Raw genomic sequence first — 21252 nt, 5'->3', positions numbered from 1 at the left:
AGGGAGTGCTGCTGGGGTCTTGGAGTCTGGGAGGAGGGGAGATTGCTTTGATGGGATCTTGATGGAAAGGGCTTCATGGTGTCTTTGAGAGAGGAAAGTCCAATTCAGGAGGTCTTGGGGAGGTGGGGAAAGGGCTGGATGGGCTCTTTTTTTGAGGAGGGGTAAAGAATACAATCTCAATCTTAAGGACGAACCCCCTCCTGCATGTACCATCACCGGGGAGGAACCTTCCCTCTGACCGATTCGCCCTGGGCCCCGCACAGGTCAGCCCTGGTGAAGTCCATCCTACTGGATGTCAGAGTAAAACAGGCCCCCAGGGCCTCCCCCAGCAGCCAAAGGAGAGGCCTAGCATAAGTGAGAGAGTATGGGATTGCATATGTGTCCCTCCCCCATAAACTAGTTCACAGCAATATCAGGGTGACTGGAAATCAAAAGTTCACTGGTATGGAGAGCAGATTTTTTTTTATCCATATTAGTTTTAATTATTGGGTGTTATTTGATGTCTTCTGTTTTGAAATATTTTATTTGCATTTGGAAAATTAAAAACAAATTTTATATTAGTTTTAATTTTTTAATTTTATTTATTTATTTAACGTCTCTTCTATACCGATAGCCGTTCACACATCGTATCGGTTTACATCGAACAAATAACTTTTGGGCAGGGCCCTTACAAGTAACAGTTGGAGATAATTAGTTAATAACAAAGTAACTAAAATAGGGGTATCATATGCAATTACAGTAACAGTAAATATTGTTGAGACTGGATAGCAGAAACAACTGAGTAAATATAAATAAATAGAAATATCATAAAATAACTACAATGTACATTATATATATAATAAAATAACTACAATGTACAGTATATTTACAGCATTCTTAATCATTATTTGATTATTATTTAATTATTGAATGTTAATTATTTGATGTTCTATTTGTCAGCTGATTTGAAATATTTATTCTTTTTATTAGAATGGTTTTACACTTCTTGATTTTAGGGTTTGATGTTTTATGAGGAACGATGATGTCCCTGTTTTCCATTGTTGAACTGCCTACAGAGTCTGGCTTCTTGTGGTTTCCAGTTCACTTTTTGCCTGCATATTTATACTTTATGGTCTCTTCATCCTGTATTTGGTGAGAGTCTGTCTGTGTTCTGCATGTGTGACCAAGGTGAAGTATTCTTTGAGTGTGTCATTTCTGTGTAGGGACCTATAACAACCTGGCTTGTTCTGTTTTCCTAACAGGAGTATGTTGGTGTTCTAGGATCTCGTGTAATATTTGCAGTGCTGGCTTTTCATAGGTAGGGTCGTTATTGTTTGAGTGCCTGGCAGTTAGTGCTCTTTTGGTATGGAAGGTTTACTATGATATAATTGTAGTTTAAGTTATTCATGGCTTTCTGAGGGCCAAACCCACACCCAATATGCATTACAAACTGGCTAGCTGTGTCTTGAGTACTAGGTTTAGAACTTCTGCTGTAAATAAAGATCTAGAGTGACATCACATGGTGTTGATTGCTCCTCTCCCCAGTCTGCATTTGGTTTCCAGCCCAGATGTTAACACCTCTAAGAATTCACCTGAGGAGACTCAGTTCTCAGTCCTAGTTTCTGCAGTGAACCATCACTAGGTAAGTGCTGGAAAGGGTCTATACTATTTGATTGTAGTTTTTTTTTTCTCATTTTTCAGCCGATAGAACCCCTGCTATGCCTTGGCGTTCTATCGGCTGTGAGGTGGTTTGCCTTTCTTCTCTGTTCTTGGATGGTCAAGCTGGCAGTTAGCCCAAGACCCCACAATGCTGGATGGTTCTACCTGTTGCCGCCTATAGGATATCTTGGCTCCCTGCCAGTTTTGGGAGTCTCTGCTGACTCTCCTTACCGTAGATGCTGGGGAATCCTGGCTCCCTGCCCAAGTGTGGGGCCACAGTGCTATATGAGAACTGGTATCTGGTCAGATTGTTTGCTGTGAATGACAGTGCAGCTTAGTTCCTAATGCAATCACTGGGTTTATTTTTTCCCTGCAACCTGCGCTTGTTCAGGGTGGAGGTGGAGTGACTCGGAGGCTATCAGGTGGCAGCTGCACATATACAGACCCCAGGAATTTGGGATTCTTTTGGGAGCATTATGACCATTGTGTTGTCAGCAGGGACAACTCCTACATTTTTAGTCTTGCTGCACTCTCAGCATCTTGCCCAGGCTTCTTGCTGTGGTCGTAGACCCTTGAACTGAGGTGAGATTGGCTCTAGCTGCAATGAGGAGCCTGCAGGTTCTCACCATCAGCAGGCAGACCCAGGCAAAGCAGAGACTGGTCAGGGGGCTTCATCTTTACCAGCACCAAGCTCCCCTGAGGTTGAGCCTTTGGGTGCCAGGGCTGGCAGGACTTAGGTGACTGAAGAGCTGGTCCGAGGCCAGGCTAAGGTTGTAGGCCAGCAGTGGACAGAAGGGTCAAGGGTCCAGGCAAGCGTCAAGGGCAGGCAGCAGTCAGGCATAGCCAGAGTCCAGCAGGTGGCAATCAACCATATCCAGAGTCCAGGCGAAGGTTAAGCACAGAGTCCGCCTGAGGAAGAGGAGGAGGGACGGATGGGGCAGAGATGGGCAGGCAAGGCCAGTAGGGCAAGCGAGGACTGGAACAGGCTGGGACAAAGGCAGGCACAAGCTGAGAAGCAACACACTACTCACGGTAGCTGGATCTGTTGAGGTGTGTAGCTTCTGGGAAGCTGCCCTTATACAGGGCAGTATTGGTGATGCCATCTCTAGGGACCGCGGGGAATTTCCCGCCGCAGTCCCGTTAAATACTGGGAAGCGATGCGTTCATGTGCCTAAGGCAGTGATTTTCAACTAGTGTGCCGCGACACATGGTCGGGTGTGCCGTGGGGAAAGTTCCCCAAACTATAGTGCCCCCTGTGTTTTGTTCCCCTACGACAGGGGTCAGGAACCCATGGCTCTTTTGAGGGCTGCATCTGGCTCGCAGACAGTCGCCACACTTTCCCACTGACCCAGCTGCTCCCCGGTCCTCCTCCGCCCGGGCTTAAAATGCTGTCAGCCCGGGCGGAACGCGGCAGGACAGCTGGAGTCAGCGGCACCGGCGTGCTCTCTTCGCCCCCCCCTCCCGGCCCGGAAGAGGAAGTGAAGAGTATCGGGTGCCTGCGCGGCAAGAAGAGGCCACGCTAGTGCGCTCGGCATCGGCCCGAAGAAAAGAAGACTGCAGCGCGGCTCGGAGGAAAATGAAGAGGTTCAATCGCGGCCGATGGGACTCCGCCTCCGCGAGGGCTGAAAATGAAGAGGTGAGCTTTGGGAGGAGGCTGCTGCTGCTCGCGAGTTTCCGGGGTGGGGGAGAGAGAGAGTGAACTCGCTCATTCACTCTCTCTCTCCCCCACCCCGGAAACTCGCGAGCAGCAGCAGCAGCCTCCTCCCAACGCTCACCTCTTACTTACAGCCCTCGCGGAGGCAGAGTCCCATCGGCCGCGGTTGAACCTCTTCATTTTCCTCCGAGCCGCGCTGCAGTCTTCTTTTCTTCGGGCCGATGCCGAGCGCACTAGCGTGGCCTCTTCTTGCCGTGCAGGCACCCGATACTCTTCACTTCCTCTTCCGGGCCGCGGGGGGGCCTCTGTGTGTGTGTGTGTGTGTGTGTGTGTGTGAGAGTGAGAGATTGCATGTATGTGAATGATTAAGAGCCTGTACATGTGAAAGAGAGTATGTCTGTGATTGAGAGCCTGCCTGTGAGAGAGAGAGAGAGCATGAATGTAAGTTTACCATTGGGAACCTGTATGTGTAAGTTTGTGATTGAAAACCTGTTTGTGTGAAAGAGTATGTGTGTATGATTGAGATCCTTTGTGTGTGAGAGAAATCATGTGTATGTATGATTAAGAGCCTGTGTGTATAAGTAAGAGAGAGATCATGTGTGTCTGTGTGTGATTGAGAGCTGGTTTAGGTGATGGAGCATGTGAGTATGTGATTGAGAGCCTGTGTTTAAATGAGAGAGAGAGACCATGTGTCTGTGTGTGATTAAGAGCTGGTTTAGGTGATGGAGCATGTGAGTATGTGATTGAGAGCCTGTGTTTAAATGAGAGAGAGAGACCATGTGTGTCTGTGTGTGATTGAGAGCTGGTTTAGGTGATGGAGCATGTGAGTATGTGATTGAGAGCCTGTGTTTAAATGAGAGAGAGAGACCATGTGTGTCTGTGTGTGATTGAGAGCTGGTTTAGGTGATGGAGCATGTGAGTATGTGATTGAGAGCCTTTGTGTAAATGAGAGAAAGAGAGGACATGTTTGTAAGCATGTGAATGAGAGTCTGTGTGTGAGAGAAAAAGACAGCATGTATTTATGTGATTGAAAGCCTGTGTGTGTGTGTAAGCGTGAAAAGATAGACAGCATGTGTGTAAATGTGTAATTAAGAGCCTATATAAGTGAGTGAGAAAAAACATGTGTATATGTGAGTACTGAGAGCATGTGTGTATAGGTGTGTCATTGAGAGCCAGTGTGAGAGAGAGCGCTGGTATGTGACTGAGAGAGGAGAAAAAGTTCCAAGCAAACTACCCCACCTCCTGCTAATTCAGAACAATCTCAGGACACCTGGATATCAAACGTTCCCAGGTATGCAGAGCAAAACAATTTTTGTATCCTTATTATTTTTCATTACTGGGTCTTTGTGTCTGCTATTTTGAAATATTTTGTTGGTATCTGGAAATGTTTTATATGTGTTTTTAATTATTGGATATTCCACTCATTAGCTGTTTCGAAATATGTTCTTTTTGTTAGTACAGTTTTACTGCTGATGATTTTATATTTCTTGATTTGTTTTATAAGGATGGGTGATGTTTCTTTTTTCCTTTGTTACACTGCATACAGAGACTCTGGCTTGTTGCAGTTTCCAATTCATTTTTTTCTTTATGCTTCTTGTTATGCGTTTTGGTCTCTTTATTCTATGTTAGGTGAGGGACAGCACGTGATTCAGGTGAGGTTTTCTGCTGGCGTGTAGTTTCTGTGTAGGACTCTATAGCAGCCTGACTTGGTCCGTTTTCCTAATAGGAGATGTATTGGTGTCTTAAGGCCTGGTGTAATATTTTCAGAGACTTATTGTACTTTAAAAGTGTGATCTTACATAAAATGCACACATTTACTTGTATTTAGTTTTAAACATATTATATGGCTCTCATGGAATTACATTTTAAAATATGTGGCGTTTATGGCTCTCTCAGCCAAAAAGGTTCCTGACCCCTGCCCTACGATGCGCAGTCACGCTTCCTACAGTGTAGGAGCCGTGTACAATAACACATGCGCGAGCTTTGAACGCTCGCGCGACTTAATGACATCACCGAGCTGGTACTTGTACTCTGGCCTCATGACCATAGTATTTCTCATTGTACCCCTTTATATTGCAGTATATGCTTGGCAGAGGTCCTTTAAGTGTGGCAGATAATGTAATACTCTTCTATTTTAGTGTGTGGCTGCGCACACTATCTCAGCAGTGATGGAGAAGTATTTGAGAATGGAAAAGGCAAATGCCGAACAGGACCCTGGACACAATTCTGACCTAGATGAAGGCCCTAGTATGAGAGGTCGACAAAAGAAAAAAGACAAGACGGTGAGCTCAAGGCAATACAGTGAAAGCTATCTTTCATTTGGATTTACTTTCACTGGGGATGCGACAGCACCAACACCACTGTGCTTGGTGTGTGGTGAGAAGCTATCCAATAGCGCCATGGTGCCAAGCAAGCTTAAACGCCATCTCCAAACGAAACACTCTTCCGTTCAAAACAAGCCGATGGAGTATTTTGTACGCTTACGTACAAACAATGAGAAAGAAGCAACTTTTTTGAGAAAAAGCACACAGGTAAATGAGAGAGCCCTCAAAGCTAGCTACCTTGTTGCTGAACTCATAGCTAAATCAAAAAAGTCTCACACTGTGGCAGAAACATTAATACTACCAGCTTGTAAAGCTATTGTAAATGAGATGCTTGGCCCTGACGCAGACAAAGAGATAGCTAAAGTGCCTCTCTCTGATAATACAATTTCCAGACGGATTGATGACATGTCTGCTGACATTGAAACAGTTGTTTTGGAAAAGGTGCGCATCAGTAAGAAATTTGCCTTGCAACTTGATGAGTCGACGGATATCAGTGGACATTGTCAGCTGTTGGCCAATGTGCGTTTTGTGGATGGAGAAGCCATTAGAGAAAACTTCCTATTTTGCAAGGCACTGCCAGAAAAATCAACAGGAGAGGTAATATTCCAGGTCACATCGGAATATCTTGATAAAAGTGGGCTTACATGGGAAAACTGCACAGGTGTCTGCACTGATGGAGCCGCAGCCATGGTCGGGCGCATCAAAGGCTTTGTAAGTAGGGTTAAAGAAAGAAACCCAGATGTTCTTGTTACCCACTGTTTCTTGCACCGTGAGGCCCTCGTTGCAAAGACCTTACCAGCAGATCTAGTTCCTGTGTTGGATGATGTTGTGCGCATAGTGAACTTTGTGAAGATGCAACCTTTGCGATGTCGCTTATTTGCGTCTTTGTGTACAGAAATGGAAGCGGAACATAAAATCTTATTGCTCCACACGGAGGTCCGGTGGCTGTCACGCGGCAAAGTGCTGGCCCGTGTGTATGAGTTGCGAGAGGAACTTAAAATATTTCTGACAAACGAGAGGTCCGATTTTTCAAAGCTGCTTGCAAGTGATGAGTGGTGTACAAAGCTGGCATACCTGGCTGATATATTTCAATATCTGAATGAACTGAACACACGGATGCAAGGCCGAAATGAAAACCTGCTTACAAGCACTGGCAACAACATGTTCAGGGTGGCAACCTTCAGATGTTCCCGCTCACCGAGAAACTGCATGATGGCAACACTGCTGCAATGTGCGAGGTGATTGGCAGACATTTGAAAACTCTTGAGGAGAAATTGTCGTTTTATTTCTCTTCAGCCTTCACAGAATGCCTTGACTGGGTTAGGGACCCATACAGTTCATTATCCGTTGCTGGAAAGGACATGACTTTAAAGGAGCAAGAGGAACTCATTGAACTGAAGCAAGATCGCGGTTTAAAGCTAAAGTTTGCTGATCTTCCTTTAGACAGTTTTTGGTTATCTGTTGCCAAGGAGTTCCCCATTCTGGCCAACAAAGCTATTTTGACATTGCTCCCATTTTCAACCACATATCTATGTGAGCTGGGCTTCTCAAGCTTGACTGCCATAAAAACTAAAAACAGGGAGAGACTGAGAACTGTTGAGGAAGAGCTTCGTGTGTGTCTTTCCACCATTCCTGCCAGGATATCCCTTTTGTGTTCATCGAAACAGGCCCAGGTTTCACACTGAATGAGTATAGATACATTTAGAATCTATATTTTTAAACATATGTATAATATGTACTGTTTTAGTGTCATTTTGTGCCATTTTGGTTGGTGGTGTGCCCCGGGATTTTTTAAGTGTAAAAAGTGTGCCGCGGCTCAAAAAAGGTTGAAAATCACTGGCCTAAGGAACAGCACAGCATGTTTCTATCGGCGGCGTTTCACCACACCAGGGAGCGGTGCCCCCAGCCCAGGCCCAGAGGTAAGGATGGCGGTTTTTGGGATTAGCCTACAGTCCACCAAACACAACACTGGTGGCCTTTCTTTTCCTATTCAGCTGCAGTTGCTTTTTATTCTTGGGGTTTTTTTAAATATTTGCATTATCTTTTGGTGCTGCAGTTTATTTTCACCGATATTTATGTTTAGCCTTTTTCTATTGCTGTAACTCACCTGGGTCAGTTGCTCACGAGTTGCACCAGGGACTATGAGCAGCAAGCACACCAGCACGAAAGCGACCTGCAGTGATTGTGCTATTCTTAGCCTGTTTACGGAGCTGATTTACTTTAGATTTAAGAACATTAATATTTTCTCCTTTAATGAAAGAATACCCCAGCGAATATTCAAACACACTGACATTTTCTTGTAGCTCGCCGCCAGTCTGTACCCGGAGATCTTGACAGCTCCTTGTTTGTTTGTCATTCATGTTTTGACCTTGGCTTCAAACTCACTTCATACGACAGAAATGACTTTATTCTTCATCCAGAAATCAGCTCCGCTACTGTGATTGGACATAGGTGGGCTTTATTTAAATTATGTTGGGCCTTGTTAAGGTTATTCTTTTGAACCAGAACTAATTTGGGTCTGGTATGACAAAGGGTGTGAAGCTTATGCAATCAAGGCTTTTTTTTTTTTTTTTATTATTTATTGATTACTTAATAATCTGTCTATACTTTTTCTTTCACAAGGAAAGTATAGCATACATTGTGTACATCAGTGCTCTTTAATGCATTTTATAGACAGCAGAATGTGAAGAAGGTTTAAGGGTGTGAAGACTTTTACAAGGCACTGCAAATAGCTTCTGCGGGTTTAATAAGCTGGCATGATGTGGTCTCAGATTTCCAGTGCTCTCATTGCATGAAAGCTTGCATAGTGTTGGCATAAGAAGAAATATTATTATTATTATTATTACTATTAATTCTGATCAGGGAACGTAAGGTACTGGGAGATAGGCTACCTTGTCCGGAGTTACTCAGAATGCTACCAATGAAGGGGATCTCCCAGGAGTTTTTTTTCCCAGGTCAGAGCACTGACTGCCAGACCGCACCAGCTCCCTTCCCATTGCATGAAAAGATACAAATATACACTGCAGTCATCCCGTTCATGCTTCCTTACCTCTTTTTATATTAAAAAAATGGAAGGCACTGACTTACCATTGATTGGATATAATTCCAAGACCCCACTACCATCTGCTCCAAGCCCAAGTAGCTTCAGGATAGCGATGTGGCGCAGGCCTGTGGACAAATGAGAAAGGAAGCCCTTAGACATGACGCAAGACTAGCCCTCTTCACTTGCCAGAAGGATGGAACCACAGGAAAGGGAGAACGGCCTTTGCCAAGTTCAGAACTCTTTAAAGCTCTGTGTGTTCACCGTGTAAGCAGCGCAAGCAAAGCATCTTGGTGCTCTAATTCAGTCCTCCCCTGCAGCTGCTCATAACGAGGAGTGTGCATGGAAAAGAGTTTGTTCCATTTTGCTTTTCGTTTCATGAGGTTTTTCTTCATTTGTTTCGGTGTCATTTTCATTTTGTTTTCATTAAATGTCATTTTAATGCATGTTAGAATAAACAATAATGAAATAAGAGACTGCCCCCCCCCCCTTCCGCCATGGGAAACTCCCAGAGCACAAATTAAAAGTCACTCTGCTTCGGCCTCCCCCCCAGCACATCAACATATTCTTCCCCACCCCCAGCTGATTTAAAACAAAAACAAGAAACCGCCTGTGTAGATCCGTGGTTCTTTCACATCCTTACATGCCCTCCCTACTTTTAATTAGGTGTCTCCTGGTCCCCAACCGCTCCTGCTCTGGGGTACAGAAACTCAAAATGCATTCCGCCAGCAGCGCTGCAATTCAAATGCCGTCAGCCAGCAACGCACCTGCTGGTGCCATTTTGGATTCCAACACTGATGGCTGGCGCCATTTTGGATTACGGTGCCTGTAGGGCAGGAGCGACAAGATCACTCCTGCCCTATTAGGATCTGGAGGCGCTTAAGTGTAAGTCCAGGGAGATGGGGGTGGGGAAGGGTTTTCTTTTTATTAGCTGGAGGAGGAGGGGGGAGAACATGTTGATGTGCTGGGGAAAATTACTTTTAATTGAGCCCCAGGTATTTCTCTTGGGAAGGGATGGGGGAAAGTCATCTAAAACATGGACCTAAATGCAACAAAAATGTGTGTGTGTGTGTGGGGTTGTGTTATTTTGGATTGGAAACACCACAAAATGAGACAAACGTTAAATTTTCTCTGTTTTATTTAAACAGCACCCTCTACTCAGAAGCCTGTGCAGCTATCGCTATATTTATTTATATTCCACTTTTTGCACTTTTTTCAGCACTTCAGAGTGGATTACATTCAGGTACTGTAGGTATTTCCCTATCCCCAGAGGGCTCACAATCTAAGTTTGTACTCAAGGCAATGAAGGGTAAAGTGACTTGCCCAAGGTCACAAGGAGCAACAGTGGGACTTGAATGCTGGTTTTTCTTGGTTCATAGGCCACTGCTCTAACCACTAGGCTACTCCTCCAGTTGCATGGATGCACTTGATGAAGAATGAGCAACCAAGGCGTGGACACCAGGAACCGGTGCACGTCTATAAGTGGGAAAATGCACACTAGAAGCACTGCACAGCATCACGTTTCCCTTAGCTCACCTCTCCCACCCCCCTGAGGATTAGCAGAGCTGGGGAGTGCCGGCGATGGGAGACGTACCCACTGCTCCTCCACTAAAACTGCCATGGGGGTCGAAGACGACAGGGAGCAGCAGTGGTGCTCTCCTTCCAGATCCTCAGCTGCCAGACATGTAGCCTGCCTGGCCGCTTGACTAATTGTCCATGGCCATACATGCACTGTGATGGGTATGGAGAAACAGATGGCGAAAGACTCCACATTAGGTGATTTTATTCTAGCAAAAACACCCTTATATAGATGCATGCTAAAGTTTTTTGTTTTTTTTATTTTTGCATGAAAATATACAGAATAAAATAGGACAAAAGAGCCCTAGAAACATGACATACAGAAAACTGGGGAAGTTGATATTTTGGAGAATCTTGTTTGTAAAATGAAAATTGATTGTGCTAGTTAGATTTTGTTAATCTGACAACATCATCAGCGGACAGCCTCCTCTCTGAGGACAACCTGTGCTAAAAGAACAGCGTTGGAGCTTTATAACTTTTCTATAATAGCATGGTGATGCTTGATAGTCAGCTAAGAGCTGAAATCAGGATTCCGGGCATCAGAGGACACAGTGGCAGGGAATGAGAAGGGGTGGGCATGCAAGTTATCTGGGCACTGATTTCAGCTTGAGGGCTGGCACGTTTTCAAACACAACATTCTATGTGAAAGAGGACACGAGGAGCCACTTTGTCGTGGTATCATCTGCATGGGAAAAAGATATGCGCGGGAATCACAGGGGAAGGCTGAGGAAACTGAAGCTTCATTAAGGTCAGCCAGCCCACTGAGGTCACAATTGCCAGCTCTCCAGGCTCCAGAATAACAGGATATACAAAGGGAGGGAGGAAGGAAGAAGAAATGCACTGAGTGAACATTGCGACATGAAATATATCATTAAAAGCCAAATTCTGTAAAGTTCTGAATTAGCGAGACTATGAAGTTGAAGGCTATACAGTATACACGGACCAAGCATTGTGTATTAATATTTCAAGCATGTGTTGCTAACTGGCTTTTCTATGAAAGTTTTATTGTAACTCATATTAAATTGGGCTCTGGCTGGGACTGCACTATGTGCCCATTGTTAATATTATGAATTTCACAGACAACTATGCTACTACATATTTCTTAAAATTTCATATTCTGCAGCAAGTAGATATACAGCTTGGTAACTGTGTAATAAAAAAGAGAGTAGCCATGAAAGGAACTAGCCAGTGATTCAGAAAGACAGCTTAATCCTGTGTGAAACCATAGGAATAACATATTGAGACAGAAAAATCCATCAGTCTGAGCAGCTTTATCTAGTTCATCAGTTGCCTCTGTTTTTGCATTTATAAAATGAACCCATACAGCTGAAGTACCAGCAGAGAGAGCAAGAGCTTCTGTGAACATAACACTCAATGCGTTCACCTCCCACTGTTACTCCTCTCAAGGCTGGGATGTAGGGTGACTGCTAAAGTTTGTGGTGCATTAGAAAATTTGCTGCTGCCATGTGCTTGAGTGTGTGTATGTGTGGGTGAGAATGGGAGCTTGAGTGTGTGTATGTGTGGGTGAGAATGGGAGCCTCTGTGTGTGCATAGGAGCCTGGGGGGTTGAGAGCGTGAGAGTTTGTATGTGCTAGTGAGTCTGAGAGAAAGTGTGCACGTGTGTGTGAGGAAGGGAAGAGGACTGTAGGAGAAGAGAGTCACTGAAAAGGAATTAGACAATGAGCAACAAGGGAAAAAGACACAGGGACTAATTGATAAGATCAGACAACAAAGGTTTTATATATATATATATATATTTATATTTTGAGATTTTAGCAATCGGAATATGCCATGTTTAGGAATGTGAATTTCTTATATTTTGCTCTCTTTCTTCAGTATTTCACTGTGCAGAGACTTTAGTTTCTCAGACTTTCTATTTTGATGTTATCTGCATGTTTCTGTTTCCAATTTGTAGTTTCTTATTTATATTATGTAAGGGGTGTGTGTGTTGCTGTATTTGTGCTAGATGTAATTTCTCTGTAATAATGCGGCTTGTTCTGTTATTCCAGTAGGTAATGTACTAATTGTTATGCACACCGGCCCCAGTTTCATGCGGCCAGCCAGTTGTCTCCATGCCTCTTCCAGGCACTCCTGGCCCCTCTTCTGCGACACCGGGCTGCACAGCCCCATGGGATATCACTTCATAAAATAGCAGTTGAGGGATTTTTTTTGCTGAGGTGACACCACAATTTGAATATTTCTTTTTTTCATGGTGGTTGTAATGTGAATTGTCCTAGCTCTGCTCTGCACCTGTTCTGATGATTAATGCTATTTTATTGTAGTTATGATTTCTGGTTTTCTGCGAAGAGGACTCATGAAAGAATACATTGATTTTTATTATATGATTGACTGGATCTGATTGGTTTCTTTGCTTTTTACATGATATACTTGTGCATTTATAAACTACAATAATTATAAAATAAAATGCAGATTAATAAGGAAATTTTAATGTTGGTAAGTGCTTGAAGTAATTGAGGTAAAATATTTTAAATTTTCATGCATCATGCATAATGGCTTTTGCAAACTACTTAGAAAGCCATTGCAGGGTGCAGTATATGGCATTATTTATCAGTAAGAATACAACTGGTAGGTCTCAGACCTACCCTACAGCCCATCCATCTTAACCTTGTGCCCACCCAAAAAATCAGTTCTGGCTTCGCCGCTGCTCTGTGGGAGGTAGTTCAGAGTGTTGGCAGCCCAGAGCAGGAGCAGAGCTTTACTTTATTGGTAACTGATGCCGGCAGTTAGGAACAGCTCATGGCAAGCTGCCGTCTGAGGCCAGGGGTGGGATAGGATGAGATGCTGCCCCTGCTAAGGTACCCAAAAGGGATGCACTCTCCCAAGAGACAGCCCACACCGACTCACCCTACAAAAGAAAATTCAAATTCTGGGGTCACCTCATTAAGAGCCACACAAACACCTTTCACTGTCAGAAACCTTTTGAAGTAACAGCTGGGAACTTTTGATTTTCAGTCGCCCTGAGACTGTCGTGGATTAATGGAAAAAAAGAGATGTAGGGGAGCAGGGAACACCCAAACTTTTCTCCTCTCTCACAAAACTCTTCTATCCTCTCTTCTTATTATTCTCCCCTTTTACTTTCTCATTCCCCCCTTCCCCCTCATTTGCAGGGTCTCTTCTCACTGGGGAGGGTTGGGAACCCCCCTCCAGTGCATCACCACAAAGCGCTGCTGCGTAGGGTCAGTGCTAGCTTTTTTGCTGCTTTGTGTGAACAATTACCAAGCTGGCCCCTCCTCATCCTATTATTTTTTTTTTAACGGTTAACTTGTATTCTTTGTCTAATCAGGGCCAGTGCAAGGGTATTAGGCATCCTAAATAAATTTTACAGCTTTGTGCGCAGGCCTCCTCCCAACTCAACCCTCTCCACACACAATTTAAAATTATGCATTCATTATACTAGATATTACATGGAAAAGGAACTCAAAAGTACAGTCTTTTGAAGTAAAAATATCACAACACCATGTATATTATATGTACATGCACTGCTGTGGTGTCAACCAGAAAACCCTGCATAAAAGCCAAAAAGATACTTGGAACAAATGGTATTAGGACTATTGTAACACATAGTGGGTGTGGGCTTGGTCTTCAGAAAGCCTCAAGCTAACTAAAATACAAATTACAATATAATAAACCTCATAAGAACATAAGAAATTGCCATGCTGGATCAGACCAAGGGTCCAACAAGCCCAGCATCCTGTTTCCAACAGTGGCCAATCCAGACCATAAGAACCTGGCAATTATCCAAACACTAAGAAGATCCCATGGTACTGATGCAATTAATAGCAGTGGCTATTCCCTAACGGGCCAATTCAATAAAGTCCGCAGGAGAGCGGACGAACGCCTGCTCTCCCGGCGCGCGCACAGGCCACTCGCCTGTGCGCACGATTCTGTATTTAAATTAGGTGGTGCGGTAGAAACGGCAAAGGAGGCGCTAGGAACACTAGGGCATCCCTAGCGCCTCCTTTTGAACCGGAGCGGCGGCTGTCAGCAGGTTTGACAGCCGACGTTCAATTTTGCCAGCGTCGGTTCTCAAGCCCGCTGACAGCTACGGGCTCAGAAACTGGACGCCAGCAAAATTGAGCGTCTGGTTTTCGGCCTGACAGCCGCCGGCCCATTTAAAAATTTTTTTTCTTTTTAAACTTTTTTTTACTCTTCGGGACCTCCAAATTAATATCGCCATGATATTAAGTCTGAGGGGGCACAGAAAAGCAGTTTTTACTGCTTTTCTGTGCAGTTTCCTGGTGCCGGCAGAAACTAGCGCCTACCTTTGGGTAGGCGCTAATTTCTGAAAGTAAAATATGCGGCTTGGAGAAGCCACATATTGCATGTTGAGGGCGCTATTAGGTGCCGCAGGTTGGACGTGCATTTTCCGCCCCTTACTGAATAAGGGGTAAGGGAAAATGCGCGTCCAAGGGCAGGATAACAGTGTGCTCCGTAGGCGCGCACTGTACTGTATCGGCCTGTAAGTAAACTTGATTAATAGCCATTAATGGACTTCTCCTCCAAGAACTTATCCAAAACTTTTTTGAACCCAGCTACACTAACTGCACCAACCACATCCTCTGGCAACAAATTCCAGAGCTTTATTGTGCGTTAAGTGAAAAAGAATTTTCTCCGATTAGTCTTAAATGTGCTACTTGCTAACTTCATGGAATGCCCCCTACTCCTTCTATTATTCAAAAGTGTAAATAACCGAGTCACATCTACTCGTTCTAAACCTCTCATGATCTTAAAGACCTCTATCATATCCCCCCTCAGCCATCTCTTCTCCAAGCTGAACAGCCCTAACCTCTTCAGCCTTTCCTCCTAGGGGAGCTGTTCCATCCCCTTTATCATTTTGGTTGCCCTTCTCTGTACCTTCTCCATAGCAACTATATCTTTTTTGAGATGCGGCGACCAGAATTATACACAGTATTCAAGGTGTGATCTCAACATGGAGCGATATAGAGGCATTATGACATTTTCCGTTTTATTAACCATTCCCTTCCTAATAATTCCTAACATTCTGTTTGCTTTTTGACTGCTGCAGCACACTGAGCTGATGATTTCAAAGTATTATCCACTATGATGCCTAGATCTTTTTCCTGGGTGGTAGCTCCTAATATGGAACCTAACATCGTGTAACTACAGCAAGGGTTATTTTTCCCTATATGCAACACCTTGCACTTGTCCACATAAAAATTCATCTACCATTTGGATGCCCAATCTTCCAGTCTTGCAAGGTCCTCCTGTAATGTATCACAGGCTGCTTGTGATTTAACTTCTCTGAATAATTTTGTATCATCCGCAAATTTGATAACCTCACTCGTCATATTCCTTTCCAGATCATTTATATACATATTGAAAAGCACCGGTCCAAGTACAGATCCCTGAGGCACTCCATTGTTTACTCTTTTCCACTGAAAAAATTGACCATTTAATCCTACTCTCTGTTTCCTGTCTTTTAACCAGTTTGAAATCCACGAAAGGACATCGCCTCCTATCCCATGACTTTTTAGTTTTCTTAGAAGCCTCTCATGTGGGACTTTGTCAAACGCCTTTTGAAAATCCAAATACACTACATCTACCGGTTCACCTTTATCCACATATTTATTAACCCCTTCAAAAAAATGAAGCAGATTTGTTATGCAAGACTTCCCTTGGGTAAATCAGTGTTGACTGAGTTCCATTAAATCATGTCTTTCTATATGCTCTACGATTTTGATCTTGAGAATAGTTTCCACTATTTTTCCCGGCACTGAAGTTAGGCTCACTGGTCTATAGTTACCCGAATCGCCCCTGGAGCCTTTTTTAAATATTGGGGTTACATTGGCCACCCTCCAGTCTTCAGGTACAATGGATGATTTTAATGATAGGTTACAAATTTTAACTAATACATCAGAAATTTCATTTTTGAGTTCCTTCAGTACCCTAGGATGCATACCATCCGGTCCAGGTGATTTGCTACTCTTTAGTTTGTCAATCTGGCCTACTACATCTTCCAGGTTCACAGTGTTGCAAAACAACACTAACCACTAGCACTCAAATAGTAACAATCCTATCTATGAAAAGGCAGCACTGCAAATATTACACCAGGCCCTAAACACTAATACACATCCTATTAGGGAAACAGAACAAGCCAGGCTGCTATAGATCCCTACAGAGACTACAAGCTAGCAAAATACTTCACCTTAGTCACACATGCAGAAACCCAGACAGACCCTCACTAAATACAGAATAAAGAGACCATAAATAGAAGCATGCAGACAAAAACTAACTGGAAATCCCAAGTAGTACATACAAAGTGCACCAATGGAAAAACAGAAACATCAACATTCCTCAGAAAACATCAAGCAATAAAATCAAGAAATCTAAAGCATAAATTATAATGGTAAAACCATACTAATAAAAATAATTATTTCAAAACAAATGATGAACAGAACATCCAAACATTAAACACACATATTTGATGTTTTACATTTTCCAAATAGCAATAAAATATTTCATAACATCATACGGATCAAACATCACCCTATTAAATAAAATCAATAAGAATTAAAAAAAAAAAAAAAATCACTCCTCTTCATACCTTGGAACTTTTGGACTTCCGCTCGCCCTGAGATTGTCATGGATTAGTGGGAGGGAAAGGGAGGTGCAAAACCTCTCTCATATACACAAATGTTCATTCTCATGCTCTCACAGACATACACAAACACTCAAAACTCACACAGTCTCACAGATACACACATACATGCTGGCTCCCTCTCTCTCAGGTGCAAACACATGCAGGCTCCATCTCTTTTAGACACACACACACACTGGCTTCCTCCCTCTCTCAAGCACACAATTACAAGCTGGATCCTTTTCACTCAGAAACACACATAGGCTCCCTCTCAGGCGCACGCGCGCACACACACGTTCCCTATCGTTCAAGCACACACACACACTCACAAAGTACGCTCCCTTTCCTCTCATACACACACAACACAGAAGCACGCTCCCTCTCTCTCTCTCACACACACACACACAGGCACACTCTCTCTCTCTCACAAGCATGCACAGAAGCACCTCCTTCTCTCTCTCGCACACAGAAAAGACAGAAACATATCCTTCTTACAATTGTGCCTCTAATTTCTTCACCATGCAGATTGCCTCTTTCTCCTTTCTTCAGCCCAGCGGCCTAGGCTCCTGCGGAGGTCTACAGCTCTTGTCCTCTGCTCCAGCAGCAGCTCACAGCTAAGCAGCTCCTGTTTAGCTCTGCCAGCGGCCTGCAGCTATTTTCCTTGGCCCCACTAGCCTGGGCTACGGCAGCTGCCTGCAGGTGAGCAGCTACTTTTTCAGCTCTGCGCAGCTCCCTGCTGTTTTCTTTGGCCCCACCAGCAGGAGCAAGAGACAGAACATAAGAACATGCCTTACTGGGTCAGACCAAGGGTCCATCAAGCCCAGCATCCTGTTTCCAACAGTGGCCAATCCAGGCCATAAGAACCTGGCAAGGGGATGCAAGGGGAAGCTGCCAGAGTGTTTCTTCTGTTTCAGGTGCTGCATAGGAGAGGGGGGAGCAGAAGTGAAGCTCATGCTACTGCTGCGTTGCTTGAGAAGCAAGGAAGAGCAGGCCCCACGACCCACACAGCTGCTGCCGGACTGCACGTTCAAAGGCAGAACTGAGTGAGTGAATTGCTGCAGTGGGTTGGTGTTGGGCACAGTGGCACCACAGGCATGGGGACGCTGCAAGCAACACCAACCACGTGGTTGGGATGACTGGCCCAACGGGGCAGGCCCAAAGCCCTGATAGGCCAATCCGCCCCTTGGGATGGGATCTCCCAGCCGTTATGGGCATTTAAACTTGGTGGTGAAAGGCACAAGCCTTTCTAAAGTTGGAGGTGCCTGTGCACCACTGTGCACAATGGACACTACATGCCTACTACCGAGGATACTTGGCTAATCAGCCTTTTGGAGAGAACCTTTTTATTAGGGTATTGCACAACACCATGGGCAAGTTAACCAATCAGCTTGCTTGCCTGACACATGTTCATTATTAAGCTGCAAAAAAAAAAAAAGGTTTACTTGGACTAGGAATCTAGAGGAAGCACAAGCATACCCCTCGGCTCAACCTAATGCTTTGCTGGCTGTCAGGGAAGCCTGCCTTTGGATGAAGCGGTTGAATTTGCATTTGGGCTTTTCTAAAGGAAATCCGTTGTGCGCTCACAACGAGCATCAGCATTCTCTCTCACTTACCCAAATTACAGGCCTGCCCGTTGAGGGCATAAAACTGCTGCTGATAGGCCCACTCCTCATCGTTGGGTGCAGAGATGACGAAGAGGCGTCTCCTCCACCGGAACCTGCAAAGAGAGGAAAAGGCAGTAATGACGCGTCCCAGAAACCTGACTAAACACATCTCCGTTGCCTGATGTTTTCACTTACCGTACCCTTCCTATTTGTTCGTCTAGAATAGAAATAAAAGGTCCACAAAATATGCTGAAGGTCATGGATAGTCAACTTCTGGTTTTCAGGACATCCACAATGAATATGAGGAATATATCTGCATACAGTGGAGGCAGTGCATATTCACTGTGGATATCCTGAAAACCAGCCCTTTTTGTGGCACACCCCTGTCATAGGCGATATCCTTTTTTCTTTGTTGGACTAACTTAACATATGCAACTAGCTTATTGAGTTATAGTTCAATAAAAAGGTCTCACCTACAACTTGTTCGTTGATCTTTATTTCTATATATCCAAATGGACGAACATGACAACCACATTACTTACGTTTATCTGGAAATATGCTATGAAAATGCTTAGGAAAAGAAAAGACCAGGCCACTGCTGAGTCACAATCAGGGCCATCACAAGCATGGACAAGAAGGGTGGACTGCCCCAGACACCAAGCTGAAGGGGCGTGCCTCAGGAACCTTTTGAGTTGGTCTGTAAGTCTGTGAGCATTCAAGCCTAAAAGGGAAGGGCGGTGCCAGAAGCAACCCTTTCTCCGGGTACCATTTTGTCCAGAGATTGCCCTGGGCCACAATGGATATCTTGCCTAAACCTTTCCAGTGAATAAAACTGAATAAAGTGCATTGTATTCCAAAACTTTAAAAACACCTTACGTCAAGTCAGAGTGAGGTCATCCTTAGAAAGTGATAAATTCACTTTTTGAGCTTGACTAAAGGGTTCTTCCCATCCTGTGCCTAGCAGAAAAAGCTTGCATAAACCAGGCCCTTTTTGTACGTACATAAGAGCCATTTTAAAGGAAAAAAAACTTTCATCTCCTTAATAAACTTGTCCAACCAGGTGAAACTGCATGCCTTCTTAGAGAACATGTCCAGTGCAAGAAGCTTTCTAAATGGTTTACTGTAAAGATGAGCTTCCCAATATTGCCGGCTACACCCGACTTGTGCTGACACTAGCAGGCACAGGGGAAGACATTCCAGCATTTGGCCAAAGAGGGGAGGATGAGCTGATGCCAGTGGCACAAGATGGCAGGAGGAAACTTGTTCTTTCAAAGTACAGGAAAATAAATGGAGAAAGTGCATTTGAAACTTACTGTGTAGTCAGACAGACACTTCTGCCTGCTTGGACAATCGGCTTAATTCATTATGGGCTCAATTACTTAAAATTCAAGACTTAAGAGAACATTTTCCAGCAGAAAGCTATTCCGTGGCTAGCAGATAAAAATGATCTCCTTTATTTAAAAAAAAAAAAAAATATATCACTATTTATAAGCCTTGTGGATCTCTGGAAAAGTAAATCCACCCTTTTTACAAGGGATTTTAGATCAGGCCCTGCTAAGAATTGTGTAATGCATTATCCGTTTCATTACAATGTGCATGGTGCTAATTAGCCCTTTTCAGATTAAGTAGAACCATTATGCTGATGTCATCAGCATCTGGATGTGGTTGAATAACGCTCCCCGCCTAGGATCTTATTGTGATGTCAACATGAACTATAGGAACGAAGTCAACAATTCTTCCCTACACATCAACTGCTTCATTCAAATGTGCTCAAAACCACTTAGGCGACTCAACTTCAGTTCTGTAATGCTGCATGTATGCAGATAGGCAGGAGTATAAGAGGGAGGCTGCAAGATTAAACGTCCACCTCAGGCACCTAATAACCTTGCACCGGCCCTGGCAGCAGCATCACATAATTTTGCTCAGATTTGTCCAAGGTTGGAGTAAGGATGACATTGAACATCATCTCCTCTGGCTCGGTAATTTAATTGGTTCTTTTGCAGTCCTGGTTGGCTCTTGGAAATCATACGGGGGGGCGGGGATACTTTAAAAGGATTCCCTTAAAGTGTGGCTGCAGGGCTCGTTTCAGATTCCCCGTTTCGTACTTCACCTCGCCTTCTGCCTTATGGAATGTGTGTTCTCGCTGGCAAAGCTTGGAGGAGGAGGAGGAGGAGGAAAGGGCGATGGCACGCAGCGAAAAAGAGAGAAAAACCGGCACCCCCGGACCAAAGCAAGACAGATAAGAAACAGATGAATACTCAAAAATCAAGTGTGCATGCGTACAAGTCAGGGTGGATTTAATATAAACACTACAAAAAGATAACGGTGGACCGATGCGCGGTATTCACACCAGTGGGGAAAATCAAAAAGCAAGTTGTGTGCGGCAATAACACCTATAGTGGATAATGTGCGAGAGCAGTGAAACAAATAGCAAACAAAGTAAACAAAATTTAAATTCTGCAATCTAATTAGAGATACTTTTAATTGAGAATATTTTCACAGCTCTAACTGAATGTACAAAAAAAGTCGCCTAGCATGATGTTAGTAAGTTCAGTCCCCCAACACGGGACCGTGTTTCGCAGAGCTGCATCGGGAGGGACAAAGGCTGACTTTAAAAGTGGAGCATTCAATCTGTAAATTAAAATATACAAAAAAGGGGGCTGAAACAACCTGGTATTAAACCACAAATAGGCACGCAGCAAGAGGCATACATATAATATATGCACAATACAGAAAAACATATGCATATATAAAGTAGGAAGAAATGAACATTGAGAACATATGAAAAGAGAATT

General features: G+C 44.0%; 1 protein-coding gene across 1 annotated transcript in view; it reads right to left on the bottom strand.

Annotated features, from left to right (window-relative positions):
• The window catches only part of CCDC80 (coiled-coil domain containing 80), a 54548-nt gene that overhangs the window by 3036 nt on the left and 30260 nt on the right, over window positions 1–21252 (bottom strand). The window contains exons 5-6 of the mRNA XM_029603421.1: window positions 18467–18570; window positions 8704–8784 (exon numbers count right to left, since the gene is read on the bottom strand). Of these exons, the coding sequence (XP_029459281.1) occupies window positions 8704–8784; window positions 18467–18570 (185 nt within the window). The remainder of the gene's footprint in view (window positions 1–8703; window positions 8785–18466; window positions 18571–21252) is intronic.

The sequence above is a fragment of the Rhinatrema bivittatum genome, chromosome 5, assembly GCF_901001135.1.
Source record: "Rhinatrema bivittatum chromosome 5, aRhiBiv1.1, whole genome shotgun sequence".
In the NCBI taxonomy this organism is placed as follows: domain Eukaryota; kingdom Metazoa; phylum Chordata; class Amphibia; order Gymnophiona; family Rhinatrematidae; genus Rhinatrema; species Rhinatrema bivittatum.
Note: the sequence above shows the minus strand (reverse complement) of the source record. Positions and strands in the feature narration are given on the sequence as shown.